The sequence below is a fragment of the Mytilus edulis genome, chromosome 8 (genome assembly GCF_963676685.1).
Source record: "Mytilus edulis chromosome 8, xbMytEdul2.2, whole genome shotgun sequence".
Classification (NCBI taxonomy): Eukaryota; Metazoa; Mollusca; class Bivalvia; order Mytilida; family Mytilidae; genus Mytilus; species Mytilus edulis.
The window spans coordinates 73,062,943-73,084,722 of NC_092351.1; the positions used below are offsets into that span (position 1 = coordinate 73,062,943).

The following is a 21,780-nucleotide window of genomic DNA, read 5'->3' on the forward strand; positions in this document are numbered from 1 at the left end:
ATAAATTTAACTTTTTTCGTAAATTTTTGTAATCTTTTTAAAAAATCTGTTCCTGATGCCACAATCAGGATTAGGATATCTAGTTAAAAATGTGTCCAATGACCCTGCCTACCAATCAAAATGACAGAAATGGCTAAAAATAGAACATAGGGGGGAAATGCAGTTTTTGAAACTAAAGCAAACGTGTAAAAGCTGCATTATTCCGTGAATCAATTGTAAATAGAAATATCAGGTGAGCGACAAAGGCTCATTGGAGCTTCTAGTTTAATTTGCCTAGGAGTTCGTTTTTTTCTTCAAAATGACAAAATCGCTTTGCTTAAGGTTGCACTTTGTAAATACAGCTGTTTCTCAAACCATGCCTCTTTTTGGGAGATCTAGAATATTTCCACAGTCCTGTATGTAAAATACAACCTAAATAGTGTGAAAAAAGAGAACATTCAGAATTTTAGCAAATTTGCTTTATCTCACAGATTTTAAAGAAACTAACTCAAATATAAAGTTTTATAAATATTTCATGAAGATTGATAGAATCCTGGACCTTAGATATGATGACTCAGCATAAATTCACAGATACTCCCTGAATTTTATTTAAGGGGTGTTTGTGTCCTGTCGATAACCCAAAAGTAAGCCGTAACACCGAAATCTGCTTTTTTGTCACCACGGCATTTTAAGTTCTTGATATAGAAAACAGTAACAATGCTTTGAAGTTATGCAAAAATCAGATGTTAAATGTAGTAGTCATCTTTAAAACATTTTAAGTGAATTAATATCTCAGACTGGTATCTGCATACATACAACTATTGAAAATATGGCTTTGTTTGAACACTTCTAGTATATTTATCAGGTAAATTGTGTCAGATAAATGGTTACAGATGATACTGTTGTGTCAAGAATTTTAAATTGACCATTTGAGGTAGAAAATGTGAACTTTAATTGACAAATATGCATACAGTAAGATATGGACTGGAGACAGAGGCAGGATTGAATACTTTAATACAATCTCGAATGTTGTAATGATTGACTGCTAAACATAACATTTATAGTATACTGATATGCTTTCAATATGTTATCAAAACAGTTTTAAACAGATTCATATCAGAAAATATGCAAATAGGGCAAGCTGGCAATAAATAAAATCTTGTTTTCAAATTCTTTTAAAAATTGAAACAGGGGAGGGGGTATAAAATGATCAGTAAAAAAAAACTTCGAGTTTACACAGTGATTTCTTTAAGGCTATATTTCTGATAAATCAGTGTTAATGTAAGAAAACCTAATTTAAGAGAGTTTTCTATTGGAATAAATGTTTGTATAGGTTGTACTTTGTAAATAGAGCTGTTTCTTAAACCACGCCTCTTTTGGGGAGATCTAGAATATTCATAGAAAATTAAATTTGTTTACATACTGGTTCCCAGTTATGCTCTCTGTGTTCCATCTCATAGAGACAAAACTTTTGAATGTTACCAGTAAATATACACAAATATTTACTGCAGGGTTTGTTACTCGTCCTGTGTGGATGCAGTAGAATGTGTCCCCGTGCTTGTAGAGTATGCCCTTATATTTTTGGATGTATTCATACTCATCCATGCGTGCTTTTTCATTATTGCCCTCTGCTATTGATTTACTAAGATTTCTTACAACCTCTGTTTTTGCCCTGTGTTTGTTATATAATTCAGTTTTGTTATATTTAAATCTTTACGTCGGGCCTCTTAAAATAGTTTTTATAACAGTTCTTTACTGCATTCCCTATTATTCCCTATCCCGTAACTGTGATCCTCATTCAATGTTACAACCTAAGGTCTTTTGTATTGTTCCTATACACCTATTTAATAATCATCATGTTACGGAATGGAAATTTTTTTATTAACAACACAACTTCTACTCAGCAGGCACTCAACGTTTAATAAACGTTGAAATGAGGTTGAAATGTGATCAACGTATATTCAACGTTGAAACAACGTAACATTTTCAACGTTGAGGAATAAACCAACGTTCAACGTTGAATTAATGTTGATCATTTCAAAGTTGTAATTGGAACGTTGATTCAACATTGAATCAACGTTAACTTATTTACTCATAGTAGGCCTATATAAAAAAAATCATTATCAGAAAGGTTAAGTATATGCATAACTGCCTAGAAGTATTTATTAATAAAGAAAAGAATGAAAAAGAGTTTTGGGTTTCACAAAACAGTATAGTACTAACTATTGGTCACTATTTCAACTTGAGTTTTGCGTCACCGTAAGGTGCATAAATAAACGTATTGGTAATGCCACTACAGCCAGATTATTAAACAAAAATGCACAAATCCACAAATTTTCCCGTGCAATGCCAAAAAATGACTAACCTGTTTAGATTAACTTCTCAAAATACTATAAGGTCAACAATGAACGGGAGAACCTTTTCGCTCTTCTCTTTCTGTGATATTACCTGAAAGACTCAAAACATTATATATGTGGTAACTTGAACCCAACCTAAGTGTGGTATTCAATATGTGGGACAGACGGTACGAGAATATTACAGAAGAAATCAAGAAGACCTCTACCGCTTTCGTAGACCCAAAAAATGCAAAAGTTTAGTATAACAACATTAAGATAAGCATAATCACAATCTTAAATATATAAAATTCCAACCCCTCGAAACCGTTCAGAAACAGCCAGGAGAATCACACAAGCAATTTGAAAAAGCACGCGAAGTTCGCGAATTGTTTTGGATAAAAAGACTTCAAACAGCTTATCCTTTCGGTCTTAATGACAAAATATTAGGGGAAGGGAACATATCTAAAACTTCTATCGATGTTATTAATATTGTTGATAAAAGACTTAGAAATAATAGGTTTCATTGTAAACGCAAAAACCGTAATCAACGCATTAAACATCGTATAAATTATACACTTGCTGATCTGTCATCTATTATAAAAAATAATGGTAAACATCAAGTATTATGCAAACTGGGTCAGATACCTAAAGTAAAATATATGCTATTGTTCTGGAGTGTGAACTTTTTTTTTTACCCATTTTATGAATACACCCGTATTATTACAGCCTTTTGTCATCACAGGCTATTTCCTAGTATTGATAAACCTGAAAATCATAAACGACATTTTCTTAAATTAAAATATATAAATAGAGGTATTGATTTTATTAACTTGTCTAGCATATTCAATGACTCTTCCGTCTATAGCTTAATGCCTCCATATTTTGATAATATAGAACAATCCATTATTTCATATTCTTATAAAAAAAACGAGCAGAAATTTGAATTTTAATTATGCGTCAATTACATCAGACGTTAATATAGAAAATAATATTCCTTCCACTTGAGACTTCTAAACATTTAGTTTTAGATATGTTCCCTATGGTCATGTTATTACAGGAGACCTCAACATCATCGAAGACTGTGAAGTCATAACTTTTCTAAAGAAAGGACCGAAATACCGTCCTCCATCTATAATAGATTGGAAACAGTGTCGTCAGGTCATTTAAGACGCTCTGTCTGCCTACTGTAAAAATTGGTGCAAACGTGAAAAATCGGATAAAACATCTTTAGACAGTTATTTGAATAAAATTATGAATACTGTTAATATTCGAATATCTCATTTAGAAAACAATTCTGAAATTAATAAAAGGATCGAAGATATTCCCATTTCTAGAATAAAAAATAAACTCAAGGTACTCACAGAGCGGTTTGTGTTCGTACCGGCAGACAAAGCAGCCAATAATGTAGTGGTGATGTGACGCATATATTACACGGAAGTACTTCAAAACAAAATTATCAATTCCTCTACATTCAGGTCCATACGCACCACAGAGAGTCAATCGTTAACAAGCATACCACTGCCACCACCCAGCTTAAAGCATCTTCCGAACATGTACTGGTTACCGAAATTACACAAAAACCCATTTAAATTCCGTTTTATTTCCGCAGTGAGTAAGTGTTCTACTACTAATCTATCAGTGCTTCTAACTACCTCCCTTACTACTATCAAAGAACTGGTTATTAACTTTTGTAATAAAGCTTATGAAAATAATGGTATTAATTATTTTTGGAGTGTTAAAAAAACTTTAGAGGTTTTAGATAAAATACATGCTTTTGATGGTCCTTATAATTCTGTTGACAGTTATGATTTTTCTACTCTGTACACTACACTTTTACACAATCTTATAAAGAGAAAGATTTTGTATTTGATGAAATGATCTTTCGAAAAATCTCATTGTAATTTTATTTGCTGTAACTCTTTTAAAGCCTTTTTCTGTAACGAAAAAGGAAAGTATGCTAGATACACTTACTGGAAATGTGAGGATAAAATTGAAGCTTTAAATTTTCTGCTAGATAACATTTATGTACGTTTCTGCGATAAAGTGTATCGTCAGGTAGTAGGTATTCATATGGGCACTAACTGTGCCCCTTTTATGGCAGATTTATTTCTACATTGCTATGAATCTCAGTTTATGACCAAACTCAGTAAAGACTCATCATTGTTATATTTGGTTGATATATTCAACAATACCTACCGTTATCTGGATGATATTTTTTCGTTGAATAATCCAGAGTTCTCTAGATATACTTCCGAAATTTACCCAAAAGAACTTACCTAAATCTAACATAAACATCAGCAGTTGCCCTTTTCTAGATTTGAAAATTTTAATTTCTAACGGGAAATTACTTACTAAAATTTACGACAAAAGAGACGATTTTTCATTTCCTATTGTTAATTTTCCTTTTTTTAGACGGCGATGTGCCTTTTGCTCCATCATACGGTGTTTATATATTCCAACTCGTTCGGTATGCCCGTGTGTGTTCTGATGTCATAGATTTCAACAAACGCAATCAATGCATCACTGGGAAATTAATGTGTCAGGGATTTCGATACCATAAATTACTTAAAACTTTTACTAAATTCTTTCATAGATACAAAGATTTGATTAGAAAATTTGGCTGTACCTGTAGAAAATTATTAAAAATGATATTTCACAACCTAAATTTTACGGTAATATTGTACTTTAAGCGCGGAAATCACTATGTGATCCGTGTAAACTCATCGAACCTTTAATCAAACTTATAAGTAAGGGTTATCGTACAAATATTGTAATTAGATCTCTGAGTATAGTTTATATTGGCACTAATATCGATTGTGTCATTAGCAAATTAAAACATAACTTAATTCTATCTTATTTTGAGGCGGGATGTATAGAGACACACACACGTTAATTTTTATCTCTAAAGAAGTCGCTCCTCACTATCCTACTTCCTGTCGATACATATATTTTTGGCATTGCACAAGTCATGTCTTCTCTGACTGTACATGACGTTAAAATACTTAATCCCTGTGATGTGTTTTAGTTGATTTTAAACTCTGATGCATGATTTTTTTTTTATTGTTTTTGGCTTTTAACTAGCTGTCAGTAACTGCGAGTACTCTCAAATCGTACTTTCTTGTTAATTTGACCTGTTGATACTAGTTGTAATGCTTTTTTGTTATTTTATATTAATATGGATATTGTCTATATACCATCTTTGATTATTTGGAATATCTACTAATTTTCACTACCTTGTACTAAATTTGTTTCAACATCAAAATTTTTCTCCTCAAATTTGTACAGGGATTTTTTTTATCTAGCTCTAATTGTATAGATTTATTGTTGATATTCACCCCATATGTATCTAGTGTTAAATTAGGTATTTATTTGACAGAACTGTCTTTGTATTCCTAAATATTGGAAAATTTTATATACACAGAAGTAGTATACCTAAAACGACAAACTTATTTTTCATTTACCTGTGTATATTATGAAAACCGGTTTTTTTTTTCAAAAACGATTATTTTCTAAGGGTTATTAAGTATTTCGCGGTGGTGTCTTGCCAAGGCTTTTTTTTTAACTTGTATTTTGCTTTTTGGCCTTGAATGTTTGTCCCTAATATTTTATTAATTATGTATTTGCATTCAGGTATCGCAGGTCAGATTTATTCGTTCATAGTGTGTTAGTCTACATTTTTTGATTGAGTTAAGCCTTTCAATTGATATTTTATCGTGTGTTTTTCTATGTTGTGATGTTATACTATTGTTTTAGAAAAAGGGAGAAGGTTTGGTACCATTAAAACGTTTAATCCCGCTGCAAATGTTTGCACCTGTCCTAAGTCAGGAATCTGATGTACAGTAGTTGTCGTTTGTTTATGTAATTTATACGTGTTTCTCGTTTTTTTTTTTTGTTTTTTATATAGATTAGACCGTTGGTTTTCCCGTTTGAATGGTTTTACACTTGTAATTCTGGGGCCCTTTATAGCTTATTGTTCGGTGTGAGCCAATGCTCCGTGTTGAAGGCCGTACATTGACCTATAATGGCTTACTTTTAAATTGTTATTTGGATGAAAAGTTGTTGCACTCACACCACATCTAAATTTAAACTATGAAAAGTTTAGGGCATATAAACGTTGAAAACATGCCGCACAGCCCTATATTTTGACCTTTCAAAAAATTGTAGCGCATATGAACTTTAAATTCTAGGATTTTTTTCAAAACTTCATAGTAAAAGTGGTACAGTTTTATCCGTAAAAGGAGTTCCTATGGGAAATTGCATTGTCAATATTTACAAAAAATGAATATGAACAACAAAACATTTGGGAATTCAAGAAGGAGACAGTAGTACAACAATAAAACAAAACCAAACATACACAATGTAACTTTATTAAGCAAATACCTTATTTATAAGCAGCAACATCAATCGGTTTTGAATATAACAGCCTGAAATTTATAACAATTACTTTGCCTGGGAATATGAAAAATGGTTTGTATCCTCATCTTCACTACAATTGCCATATTGATAAACGGCATCTTAATTTTTAATCGATAAACTTACTTTTTTTAATTATGATCAATTTATATAGTTATAAATTGAGTTATGCTCCACTCATATATTCCAAATATAAACAAATTTCCTTTTGCTGAGATATTTGAATCCACGAAGTGCTTATCTAAATTTAATTATAACGATTATATATATAAAAACAAACAATGCTTTCAAAACGATTTAACACCTAACAGTGCATGAACCGATTATATGGACAATAGCCAAACATTTACAATTCGGCAAGTAAATGCTTTTTTGGAAATATCAGCCGTCAAGGACTTTCAGAAGCAAAGTCTCCTCGGAAAAATCATTAAAACAATAAGAGGGAATCCTAGTTTAAAAATCCCCTTTGCAAGTCAAAAAAAAGACAGAGCTCGGGTTTTTGACAATGATTTAAAGATATTACTTATTAAAAGTTAAATGAATCGAAATATCAAATTATATATCATTGCTGTACAGGGTTGGACAGCACTTCATTCGGCATCAGCCAATAGTCACATGGAAGTAGTCACTGTTCTCCTTGACCATGCTGCACATCCCAACGTACAAAATATAGACGTGAGTATATTCATATAATTTTTTTATTCTTAAGTAAGTTTCAATGATCTTTTGTTTGGGAGCAACTTTGAATCAAACTGGATCAACGTTATAATTAAACGTTTAAATGTTTCTACAACCTGGACAAAAATATTTGGGCAATCAGCATAAACGAATGAAAAATTAAAAATCACCTTTAAAAATCATAAAATGATGAGTTCGGTTGTTTTTTTTTTTTATTTCCTAACTCACGTTTTTTGTATATTGTTTTTTTTTTTGCAATTGCTCAACAACTCTATGATAGATTTGAGAAACTTACATAAAATAAATACAGTCACAGATGTAAAACGTTCACGTCGTATACTGTGAGAAAAAAAGTGCATGACGATGAGTTAAGAATATCAATAAAGTTAAATGAATCGAAATATCAAATTGTATCATTGCTGCATAGGGATGGACAGCACTACATTTATCATCAGAGAAAGGACACATCGAAGTAGTTACTGTTCTCCTCGACCATGATGCAGATCCAAACGCAAAATCTGCAGTCGTGAGTATATAGTTAATGATTTTATTCATGTTATGTTCATGAAAAAAACTAATGTCTTTACCTGATGAAGACCTTCACATAACCTGTAACCTATGATATAAATAAGAACTCAGTATTTCGCACGTTTCATTTTAATCTCTAACAAAACAGTATTATAACTGTATAAACCATATTTCTGTGAACACGAAAACCTTTTTTTACTAAAAACTGAACATTTTAAACATGTTAGACACCAATATGTAAAATATGAATAACAAAATGTGTGATTATTTTATTAAAAATACAGCTTCACAACAATGAAACAAACACAAAAATAACCATATAAATAAAATTTAGAAAGGAAGTGGGGAATGTGTCAAAGCGACAACAACCCGACCATAGAGCAGACACCAACCGAAGGCCACCAATGTGTCTTCAATGTAGCGAGAAACTCCCGCACTCTTAGGTGTCCTCCAGCTGGCCCCTAAAAAAATATGTATACTAGTACAGTGATAATGGACGTCATACCAAACTCCGAATTATACACAAGAAACTTAAATTAAAAATCATACAAGACTAACAAAGGCTAGAGGCTCCTGACTTGGGACAGGCGCAAAATTGCGGCGGGGTTAAACATGTTTATATGAGATCTCAACCCTCCCCCTATACATGTAGCCAATGTAAAAAAGTAAACGCATAACAATACGCACATTACAATTCAGTTCAAGAGAAGTCCGAGTCCGATGTCAAAAGAGCGTAACAAAAGAAAAAAAAAGAAAATGACAATAATACATAAATAACAACAGACTATTAGCAGTTAACTGACATGCCAGCTCCAGGCCTCAATTAAACTGATTGAACGATTATGTCTCCATCATATGAATATCAGGCACAATCCCTACCGTTAGGGGTTCAGTATCATACTATCATAAAATATATGAGAAGAACATAACCCGTGTCATGCCAACAACTGTTTTTGAAATGAATGTATTTAGTTCCGATGCAAAGTCCCTATAAGTGAATCAATATTAAAGCCAAAATATGCAATCTTTAATGACCTGACAACAATATCGTCACTGTATCCCTTCTTAATAAGTCTGTTTAAAGGTTTTGTAAGCTTTTGAGGTGAATACTGACATTTTTGTGCTTTGTGAAGAATATCACCATAAAAGATTGGATGTGAAATAACTGAACGTATAAGATGTCTGCATGTTGAGTTATATTTACGAATTATTACCTTATACCGATGATAAAATTTAGTAAATGTTTTGACTAGTTTGTGATATCGACAACCCTGGTGTAATGATTTTTCAGTAATACATAAATTTCTCTCGCTAAAATATAATACATTGTTACATACACGAGTAAATCGTACAATTTGAGATATATAAACACCATAAGATTTGACAGGGGAACGTCACCATCTAAAAATGGATAATTAACGATAGGAAAGAAAACTCATCTCTTTTATCATAATTTTTTGTATTAATCTTTCCGTTAATGATAAAAATATCAAGATCGAGGAAAGGGCTTTATTTAAAGTAAGTTCAAAAGGATAAATTTCTTTAGTATACATAGTGAAGTCGTCATTATTGAGAGCCAATATATCATCCAAATATTTAAAAGTATTGTTAAATTTTTGTATCAAATGTTGTTTCGATGGGTCTTTGCTAATTTTAGCAATAAATTGCAACTCATAACAATACAAACACAGGTCCGCAATAAGTGGTGCACAGTTAGTCCCCATTGGAATGCCAACAACTTGACGCGAACAAAGATGTTATCAAGTAAAAATTCAAGCGCATATATAGTATCAAAGCATGTTCAATTGACATAGTTCTTTTGTTTATTGCTACTAAAAAATGACCTTAAAGAGTTTGAACATATGTACTCGCATTCTGACTTTTTAAATGCCCAGTTAATTTTGGATGTGAATTTTTCTTGATAAGAATATGAGGCAAAGTGGTATATAGGGTAGACGAATCAAAACTTTGAACAGATTCAAAATCACCAATATATGCATGCAATTTATCAAATACTTCCAACGAGTTTTTGACACTCCAAAAGTAATTAATTCCACTATTTTCAAAGGCCTTATTTGAACAATTTATTATCAGGTTTTTGTTATTGTACCAAGTGTACTAGTAAGTAAAATAGACAATTTAGTAGTGGAACAATGGCTTGAAGATGAAATAAATCTATATTTGTAAGGGTTTTTTTTGTAGCTTCGGAAGCCAATACAAAGTTGGGACTTCCATTGTACATTTTTTTTTTGGTTCTGCTTGTAAAGAAGTAGCTGAAACTTCGTGTTTGTTACAGATGTCGTTTTATGAAAATGAAGTATGTTGGAATGTTGGTGAATTCGTGATTTCCTTTTGCAGAGCCTCAATATAAAATTTACGTCAAACAATAATGATGTTATTAGCAGCTTTATCAGCCGAGACAAAAAGAAATTCCTTGGCTAGTTCTTTCAGTTTATGTTTGATACTCGAAATAGGGTTTTTTTGGTTGTTGTTAAGTGTAAAATGTTCTTTAAAATGTTGTATTCGAATATCAACTATCTTCATTACGGAACTAAAAAAAGAGTCCAAAGATTTTTGTCAGCTTTTTCCTGTTTTACCCATTTCAAACAGTAGTTACGGAGTGAGTCGTGGATGATATTACGACACTCATTCCAAATAATAATTGACGGGGGACGATATTTAGGTCCTTTACTGAGGAATGATTTTAACTCTCGGTCGCGAACGATGTTCAGGTCTCCTAGTATGACATGGGAAATGGGACCACAAGTGTATTCGGAATTACTGCAATTACATGACATAGGTGTATTTTTAATAATAATTAACTCTTTACACAATTGGCTATTATTAAACACATATTTTCGGGTAGATTTCTTGTAAATATAACAAATAAGAGGGAGTTCAGTATTATAAAAATATCCAGGAATTTGTTCTTTAACAGAATGGTCGTTAAAAATACCGGCAATATTTACAAATAAATACCTTTATTGACATACTTTATTTTAATAAAATGTTTTATATGATCTTCAGGGCGATCAATTTTGGGAAACAGTTTAGAATAACAATATGCCATTATAATTTGAACGATTTCATACTTAGGACTGTAATATTAGTAAAGCATTTACAGTATTTTTAAGCATACGAATTGAGCGGTTTTGAATGTACATGTAACAGTCAGAAATATGAAAAACTGTGAATGAGAATGTTAAAAAAAGAGCTAGAACCTGACCTCCATTTAATTTTTATAACTATTTATAAAATGGAAATCTACCTTAAGAAAGCAAAATTGAATCAATTTCAAAAGCAACTAATTTGAAGCGGGTGACAGCCTGTGTGACTGATAATCATCTAGGGCCGATTAACTTGATCCAGTGGTTACGTATGTTAATTCTTATGATTTTTTATACTTAAGTAAGGATCGATAATTTTTTTTTGGGATAAACTTTGAATAAACCTGGATAAAAATTATAATTACACGTTTAAATGCTTCTACAATCTGAACAGAAATACTTGAACAATCAGCATGAATGAATAAAAAATTAAAATCTCCTTTTAAAGTAAAAAAAGATAGAGTAGTTTTTTTTCTTCAAATTTCCTAACACACGTTTTTGTATATTGTATTTCTCAATTGTTCAACCACTTTATGATTGATTTGAGAAACTTACATAAAATAAATACGTCACAGATGTAAACGTTTTCGTCGTATACGGTAAGGGAATAAAATGTACAAGACAATGATTTAAAGATATTACTAATTAAAATTTAAATGAATCGAAATATCAAATTGTGTCATTGCTGTACAGGGTTGGACAGCACTTCATTTGGCATCATACAATGGTCTCACGGAAGTAGTCACTGTTCTCCTTGACCATTCTGCAGATCCCAACGTAAAAACTGCAGCCGTGAGTATATTTATATATTTTTTGTATACTTCAGTAAGGATCAATAATTTTGGTTTGGGAGCAACTTTGAATCAAAATGGATAAACGTTATATCTAAACGTTTAAATGCTTCTACAACCCGAATAGAAATATTTGAACAATCAGCATTAACAAATGAAAAATTAAAAAATCGCGTTTTAAAATCAAAAAAAGAAAGAGTTCGGTTAATTTTTTTTTAATTTTCTAACACATGTTTTTGTATATTGTTTTTTTAATTTGCTCAACAACTTTATAATAGATTTGAGAAACTTACATCAAGTAAATACAGTCACTGATGTAAAACGTTGTCATCGTATCCGGTATGCGAATAAAAAGTGCATGACAATGATATAAATATATCAATTAGGTTAAATGATTCGAAATATCAAATTGTATTATTGCTGCACAGGGCTGGACAGCACTAGATTTATCATCAAAGAAAGGACATATAGAAGTAGTTACTGTTCTCCTTGACAAGGATGCAGATCCCAATGCCAAAGATGCAGACGTGAGTATTAAATTAATGAGTTAATTCATGTTATGTTTTTAGTGAAAATTAGTCCCTACACCTGGAGAAGACTTTCACATTCCCTGTAATATATGATATGAATCAGAACTGAGTATCTAATATGTTTTATTGAAATGTCCAACAAAACAGTAGTATAAATGTATAAATCTTCTTTCTGTGAATACGAAAACATTTTAAAGTTAAACTGAACATTTTTAACATGTTAGACATAAAAATGTAAAATAGGAATAACAAAACGTTGGTTATTTATTAATGAAACAGTTTTACAACAATGAAACAAACACAAAAATAATCATATAATGCATTTACAGTATTTATTAGCATAAAAATCGAGCGGTTTTGAACGTAACAGCTTGAAAAATTAAATAAACTGTGCCTGAGAATGGTAGAAAATATTTGGAACCTGACCTCCATTTAAGTTTTATTATTATTTACAAAATGGAAATTTACTATGAGAAAGCAAAATTAAATTTATTTCTGAAGCTAATAGTTTGAAGCGGGTGACAGCATGTGTGACTTATAATTATCTAGGGCGGATTAACCTGCTCCAGTTGTTACGTATGATCATTCATATAATTTTGGTTTGGGATCAACATTGAATCAAACTAGATAAAAGTTATAATAAAATGTTTAAATGCTTCTACAATCTGAACAGAAGTATTTAAACAATCAGCATGAATGAATAAAAAATTAAAAATCTCCTTTTAAAGTAAAAAAAGATAGAGTATTTTTTTTGTCTTCAAATTTCCTAACACACGTTTTTGTATATTGTATTTCTCAATTGCTCAACCACTTTATGATTGATTTGAGAAACTTACATAAAATAAATACGGTCACAGATGTAAAAATTTTCGTCGTATACGGTAAGAGAATAAAAAGTGCATGACAATGATTTAAAGATATTACTTTAAAAGTTTAATGAATCGAAATATCAAATTGTATCATTGCTGCTCAGGACTGGACAGCACTACATTTGGCATCAGAAGATGGTCACATGGAAGTAGTCACTGTTCTCCTTGATCATGATGCAGATCCCAACGGTAAAGCTACAAACGTGAGTATATTCATATATTTTTTATTATTCTTAAGTAAGGATCAATAATTGTTGGTTTGGGAGCAACATTGAATCAAACTGGATAAATGTTATAATTAAACATTTAAATGCTTATACAACCTAAATATAAGTATTAGAACAATCAGCATAAACGAATGAAAAATTAATAATCGCCTTTGAACAATAGAAAAAAAAAGAGTTCGCTTGTTTGTTTTTTTTTTAATTTTAATACACGTTTTGTATATTGTATTTCAATTGCTGAATAACTTTATGATTGATTTGAGAAACCTACATAAAATATATACGGTCACAGATGTACAACGTTTTTGTTGTATACGGTAAGCGAATAAAAAGTGCATGGCAATGATTTAAATATACGTTTAATGATTCGAAATATCAAAATGTATCATTGCTGCACAGGACTGGACAGCACTATATTTGGCATCAGAAAACGTTACGTAAACTATCAAAATTCTTATTATGTTAGATTTTTGAGGAAGTGTTTGTTTTATTTTGTTTCTTTTCTGTTGCATTTTTCGCATATCAGCTGATTTCAGCGAGTCTTAATGTCGGCTCCTTGGTTACGAAATGTCAATTTTGAATTTAACGGTTACATACAAGATACATGTTAATAACAAATTGCAAATCTTGGGTTTGAGTATTATATTATTAAATATATTTTTTTCTAGCGGTTATTTACTAAATAAGTAATGCAAGCTACATATTTATTGAAATGTTTAAGCATTATCTAATAGGGAGTAAAAAAAAACAGCCACACATACGGCATACACATCCTCGCTGCAGTTTTGTTATTATTACTGAATTTGTCCTAATAGAATCGAAATAATTCATGGAAGCCATAGTTTTGTTGGAACATTCGGCACAATTGACTTTCAGAAGCAAAAGTTCGAGAACCAAAAGGTAAGGAAAAAACTGTCATATACGCTAATATGAAGAAAACTATTTTTCGATGAAGTATCATTGAAAAAAATCAACGAATTTGTCACCATACCATAGTAATCAAATTTGATCATTTAAATCAATTAAGTTGGACACAATTAGTTACATAAACATGATACAAACTCGAATAATTGTAATGATTTTAGGGATGGTTAGCACTCCATTTCGCAGCTAAATTTGGATACATAGACATTGTAAGTGAATTACTCCGTAGAGGAACAGATGCAAATGCAGAAATATCAAAAGTAAGTGTCAATCTGAAGCTTGCAAACAGAGATTTCTAGTTTTTTGTTCATTTTCGAAGCAGCGTGTTTAATGTTAGTAATGCTCTCTGCTTGGTTTTGACTAATTCTCTAGACCAAATAAGGTTTATAAAAAGAAAAATGATTCAAACAATAAGATCGAAATACTATTTAAATCACATTTTTAATTTATTTTAATTTCTTCACGCATGTTTGATATGATATTTTTGACAATTGCTCAGCCGTTTGAGGAATAAATTTTAAAAATCACACAAAAAAATATGATCACAGATGTAATACGTTTTCATCGTATACGGTAAGAAAAAAGTAAAAACACAAAAATACTGAACTCCGAGGAAAATCAAAAATCAAAAGGCAAAATCAAAAGTCCAAACACATCAAACGAATGGATAACAGCTGTCATATTCCTGACTTGGTACAGGCATTTTCTAATGTAGAAAATGGTGGATTGAACCTGGTTTTATAGCTAGCTAAACCTCTCACTTGTATGACAGTCGCATCAAATTCCATTACATTGTCAACGATGCATGAACAAAACAAACATACTCAAAGAGTAAAAATGTCAAAAATAGGGGTACAACAGTCAATATCGTGTTATCATCTTAATATCACTACATAAACAACAAATGTAGCAAAGTAGCACAAAAAGGCATACATCAAATTTAACATTCTCATTTTGCTTTTCTTATACGGCTGAATTTATCTAAAAGGACAAGTGCATGACAATAATTTAAAGATATCCATAAAGTTAAATGAATCGAAATATACAATTCTACCGTTACTTCACAGGGCGAAACAGCACTTCATTTATCATCAAGAAATGGACACAAAAAAGTAGTTACCATTCTCCTTGACCATGCTGCACATCCAAACGCAAAAACTGCAGACGTGAGTAAATATTTAAAGAGGTCATGTCGTGTCATGTTCACACAGGCAATTGATCCCTATACCCGAAGAAGGCAAACATGGTACACTTACTATTCACTGTTATCTATGATATAATTTATAACTGAGTATTCCATTAAATTTCTTTAATAAACCAAAAGTTTAGATGTAAGATTTAAATAAGGCAGTTGTTTGTCACTTGTACCGTTGATTGATACCGTTTCATTTTATTTATGTGATTCAAATAATGCAGTTGTTGTTTTCTATTGTACCGTTGATAAATATCAATTGATTTTGTTTATGTTATTCTCTGTTTTCTAAATTGCCTTGGAGTTCGGGTTTTTCTCATACTCCTTTTTTTCATCAACATGACAAAACGACAAAATCTCTCTGTTTGAACCGAACAGTTTAAACAAAACAAAATAAAACATGAATATGAACAACAAAAAAATTGGGAATTCAACAAACAGACAGTAGCACAACAATAATTTGGCATAAAAATTAAAAAGATCATATAATAGGGAACATGTGTAATAAGTTTTAAGTTGATTGGACTTCAACGTCATCAAAAACTACCTTGACAAAACTATAACCTGAAGCGGGACAGACGCACAGACGAACGGACAGGCGAACGGACGCACAGACCAGAAAACACAATGCACCTCTACTATCGTAGGTGGGGCATAACAATGTTATAAGTGTAAATCCACAATGCATCCATGTTTTTTGTGGTATGTTAAAACAAATGGACAGATGAAAAAGGTTATGGAACATCTGTTTTGAGAATTTTATGTGCAAATGAACAAGAAATTCAAACTGAGAGAACTGACACAACTAAATGTATAAAACAGAAGCAGTACGAATGATTTGCAGTATCTGTTATGATTTTAATTGATTTTTACACGATGTCCAAAACCAAAATAGATCAGATGAGCGACAAAAGTTCTTGAGAGCTTCTAGTTTAAGTACGTCAGATGTTTGTAATTAAATTTTTATTTCTCTAAGACGTGTAGGAAAATTTTAATCGAATTTTAAAGGTTTATAAAAATGTTGTGGTAAAAAATATGTGAATCAAATAGATGTGCCTGTAGAAAAGCAAAGTTGCAATAGTCGATGTCATCCAAATTAAGTTCGTAAAAATATATGATTGATTTTGAAATATTGTTCTAAACCTTTTTTAAAATATACTGTGCTTAATAGCAACTAGTTTGAAGCGTGTGACAGCCTGTGTAACTGAGAAACATCAATGGCGGATTAACCTGATCCAGTTGTTACGCATGATAATCCATATATTTTTTTATACTTAAGTAAGGATCAGTGATTTTTGTTTTGAAAACAACTTTGAATTAAACTTGATAACAGTTATAATTAAACGTTTAAACGCTTCTACAATCTGAACAGAACTATTTAAACAATCAGCATAAATTGATGAAAAATTAAAAAACTCCTTTTAAAGTAAATAAAAATAAAAAATTTTCTTCAAATTTCATAACACATGTTTTTGTATATTGTTTTTCTCAATTGCCCAACCAATTTATGATTGATTTGAGAAACTTACATATAATAAATACGGTCACAGATGTAAATATTTTCGTCGTATACGGTAAGAGAATAAAAAGTGCACGTCAATAAATTTATTTATTAAAACTTTAATGAATCGAAATATCAAAATGTATCATTGCTGCACAGGGCTGGACAGCACTACATTTGGCATCAGACAATGGTCACATGGAAGTAGTCACTGTTCTCCTTGATCATGCTGCAGATCCCAACGGTAAAACTGCATACGTGAGTATATTTATATTCTTTTTTATTCTTAAGTAAGGATCAATAATTTTGGTTTGGAAGCAACATTGAATCAAACTTGATAAACGTTATAGTTAAACGTTTTAATGCTTATACAACCTAAAAAGAAATATTTGAACAATCAGCATAAAAGAATGAAACATTAATAATCGCCTTTGAAAATAACAAAATAAAATAGAGTTCGGTTGTTTGTTTTTTTTTTTATTATTATTTCATAACACACGTTTTTATATATTGTTTTTTCAATTGCTCAACAACTTTATGATTGATTTGAGAAACTTACATTAAATATGTACGGTCACAGATGTACAACGTTTTCGTTGTATACGGTAATCGAATAAAAAGTGCATGACAATGATATGAATAGATCAATTAAGTTGAATAATTCGAAATATCCAATTGTATCATTGCTGCACAGGGCAAGACATCACTACATTTATCAGCAGAGAAAGGACACATAGAAGTAGTTACTGTTCTCCTTGACAAGGCTGCAGATCCAAACGCAAAATATGCAGACGTGAGTATTGAATTAATGAGTTAATTCATGTTATGTTTATAGAGAAAATTAGTCCCTACACCTGAAGAAGACTTTCACATTCCCTGTTATCTATGATATAAATCAATACTGAGTATTTCATTGAAATCTCTTACAAAACAGTAGTATAAATGTATAGATATTCTTTCTGTGAACAAGAAAACATTTTAAAGTTAAACTGAACATTTTTAACATGTTAGACATAAAAATGTAAAATATGAATAACAAAACGTTGGTTATTTATTAATGAAACAGTTTTACAACAATGAAACAAACACAAAAATAACCATATAATGCATTTACAGTATTTATTAGCATAAAAATCAAGCGGTTTTGAACGTAACAGCTTGAAAAATTAAATAAACTGTGCCTGAGAATGGTAGAAAATATTTGGAACCTGACCTCCATTTAAGTTTTATTATTATTTACAAAATGGAAATTTACTATGAGAAAGCAAAATTAAATTTATTTCTGAAGCTAATAGTTTGAAGCGGGTGACAGCATGTGTGACTTATAATTATCTAGGGCGGATTAACCTGCTCCAGTTGTTACGTATGATCATTCATATAATTTTGGTTTGGGATCAACATTGAATCAAACTAGATAAAAGTTATAATAAAACGTTTAAATGCTTCTACAATCTGAACAGAAGTATTAAAACAATCAGCATGAATGAATAAAAAATTAGAAAATCTCCTTTTCTCAATTGCTCAACCACTTTATGATTGATTTGAGAAACTTACATAAAATAAATACGGTCACAGATGTAAAAATTTTCGTCGTATACGGTAAGGGAATAAAGAGTGCCAAGGATTTAAAGATATTACTAATTAAAAGTTAAATGAATCGAAATATCAAAATGTATCATTGCTGTACAGGACTGGACAGCACTACATTTGGCATCAGACAATGGTCACATGGAAGTAGTTACTGTTCTCCTTGACCATGCTGCAGATCCCAACGTAAAAACTGCAGACGTGAGTATATTTATATAATTTTTGTATACTTCAGTAAGGATCAATAATTTTGGTTTGGGAGCAACTTTGAATCAAAATGGATAAACGTTATATCTAAACGTTTAAATGCTTCTACAACCCGAATAGAAATATTTGAACAATCAGCATTAACAAATGAAAAATTAAAAAATCGCGTTTTAAAATCAAAAAAAGAAAGAGTTCGGTTAATTTTTTTTTAATTTTCTAACACATGTTTTTGTATATTGTTTTTTTAATTTGCTCAACAACTTTATAATAGATTTGAGAAACTTACATCAAGTAAATACAGTCACTGATGTAAAACGTTGTCATCGTATCCGGTATGCGAATAAAAAGTGCATGACAATGATATAAATATATCAATTAGGTTAAATGATTCGAAATATCAAATTGTATTATTGCTGCACAGGGCTGGACAGCACTAGATTTATCATCAAAGAAAGGACATATAGAAGTAGTTACTGTTCTCCTTGACAAGGATGCAGATCCCAATGCCAAAGATGCAGACGTGAGTATTAAATTAATGAGTTAATTCATGTTATGTTTTTAGTGAAAATTAGTCCCTACACCTGGAGAAGACTTTCACATTCCCTGTAATATATGATATGAATCAGAACTGAGTATCTAATATGTTTTATTGAAATGTCCAACAAAACAGTAGTATAAATGTATAAATCTTCTTTCTGTGAATACGAAAACATTTTAAAGTTAAACTGAACATTTTTAACATGTTAGACATAAAAATGTAAAATAGGAATAACAAAACGTTGGTTATTTATTAATGAAACAGTTTTACAACAATGAAACAAACACAAAAATAATCATATAATGCATTTACAGTATTTATTAGCATAAAAATCGAGCGGTTTTGAACGTAACAGCTTGAAAAATTAAATAAACTGTGCCTGAGAATGGTAGAAAATATTTGGAACCTGACCTCCATTTAAGTTTTATTATTATTTACAAAATGGAAATTTACTATGAGAAAGCAAAATTAAATTTATTTCTGAAGCTAATAGTTTGAAGCGGGTGACAGCATGTGTGACTTATAATTATCTAGGGCGGATTAACCTGCTCCAGTTGTTACGTATGATCATTCATATAATTTTGGTTTGGGATCAACATTGAATCAAACTAGATAAAAGTTATAATAAAACGTTTAAATGCTTCTACAATCTGAACAGAAGTATTAAAACAATCAGCATGAATGAATAAAAAATTAGAAAATCTCCTTTTCTCAATTGCTCAACCACTTTATGATTGATTTGAGAAACTTACATAAAATAAATACGGTCACAGATGTAAAAATTTTCGTCGTATACGGTAAGGGAATAAAGAGTGCCAAGGATTTAAAGATATTACTAATTAAAAGTTAAATGAATCGAAATATCAAAATGTATCATTGCTGTACAGGACTGGACAGCACTACATTTGGCATCAGACAATGGTCACATGGAAGTAGTTACTGTTCTCCTTGACCATGCTGCAGATCCCAACGTAAAAACTGCAGACGTGAGTATATTTATATAATTTTTGTATACTTCAGTAAGGATCAATAATTTTGGTTTGGGAGCAACTTTGAATCAAAATGGATAAACGTTATATCTAAACGTTTAAATGCTTCTACAACCCGAATAGAAATATTTGAACAATCAGCATTAACAAATGAAAAATTATAAAAATCGCATTCTAAAATCAAAAAAAGAAAGAGTTCGGTTATTTTTTTTTTTAATTTTCTAACACATGTTTTTGTATATTGTTTTTTTCATTTGCTCAACAACTTTATAATAGATTTGAGAAACTTACATCAAGTAAATACAGTCACTGATGTAAAACGTTGTCGTCGTATCCGGTATGCGAATAAAAAGTGCATGACAATGATATAAATATATCACTTAGGTTAAATGATTCGAAATATCAAATTGTATTATTGCTGCACAGGGCTGGACAGCACTAGATTTATCATCAGAGAAAGGACATATAGAAGTAGTTACTGTTCTCCTTGACAAGGATGCAGATCCCAATGCCAAAGATGCAGACGTGAGTATTAAATTAATGAGTTAATTCATGTTATGTTTTTAGTGAAAATTAGTCCCTACACCTGGAGAAGACTTTCACATTCCCTGTAATCTATGATATGAATCAGAACTGAGTATCTAATATGTTTTATTGAAATGTCCAACAAAACAGTAGTATAAATGTATAAATCTTCTTTCTGTGAATACGAAAACATTTTAAAGTTAAACTGAACATTTTTAACATGTTAGACATAAAAATGTAAAATATGAATAACAAAACGTTGGTTATTTAATAATGAAACAGTTTTACAACAATGAAACAAACACAAAAATAACCATATAATGCATTTACAGTATTTATTAGCATAAAAATCGAGCGGTTTTGAACGTAACAGCTTGAAAAATTAAATAAACTGTGCCTGAGAATGGTAGAAAATATTTAGAACCTGACCTCCATTTAAGTTTTATTATTATTTACAAAATGGAAATTTACTATGAGAAAGCAAAATTAAATTTATTTCTGAAGCTAATAGTTTGAAGCGGGTGACAGCATGTGTGACTTATAATTATCTAGGGCGGATTAACCTGCTCCAGTTGTTACGTATGATCATTCATATAATTTTGGTTTGGGATCAACATTGAATCAAACTAGATAAAAGTTATAATAAAACGTTTAAATGCTTCTACAATCTGAACAGAAGTATTGAAACAATCAGCATGAATGAATAAAAAATTAAAAATCTCCTTTTAAAGTAAAAAAAGATTAGAGTAGTTTTTTTGTCTTCAAATTTCCTAACACACGTTTTTGTATATTGTATTTCTCAATTGCTCAACCACTTTATGATTGATTTGAGAAACTTACATAAAATAAATACGGTCACAGA

The 21,780-nt window shown here is 30.7% G+C and overlaps 1 protein-coding gene across 1 annotated transcript in view; it reads left to right on the plus strand.

Annotated features, from left to right (window-relative positions):
- The first annotated feature begins 10,658 nt into the window (after nucleotides 1-10,658).
- LOC139484325 (ankyrin-1-like) overlaps nucleotides 10,659-21,780 on the plus strand; it is a 33,301-nt gene continuing 22,179 nt past the window's right edge. The window contains exons 1-11 of the mRNA XM_071268062.1: nucleotides 10,659-10,736; nucleotides 12,261-12,359; nucleotides 13,336-13,434; nucleotides 14,541-14,639; nucleotides 15,447-15,545; nucleotides 17,232-17,330; nucleotides 17,767-17,865; nucleotides 18,762-18,860; nucleotides 19,288-19,386; nucleotides 20,292-20,390; nucleotides 20,820-20,918. Coding sequence (XP_071124163.1) covers nucleotides 10,659-10,736; nucleotides 12,261-12,359; nucleotides 13,336-13,434; nucleotides 14,541-14,639; nucleotides 15,447-15,545; nucleotides 17,232-17,330; nucleotides 17,767-17,865; nucleotides 18,762-18,860; nucleotides 19,288-19,386; nucleotides 20,292-20,390; nucleotides 20,820-20,918 — 1,068 coding nt within the window. The remainder of the gene's footprint in view (nucleotides 10,737-12,260; nucleotides 12,360-13,335; nucleotides 13,435-14,540; nucleotides 14,640-15,446; nucleotides 15,546-17,231; nucleotides 17,331-17,766; nucleotides 17,866-18,761; nucleotides 18,861-19,287; nucleotides 19,387-20,291; nucleotides 20,391-20,819; nucleotides 20,919-21,780) is intronic.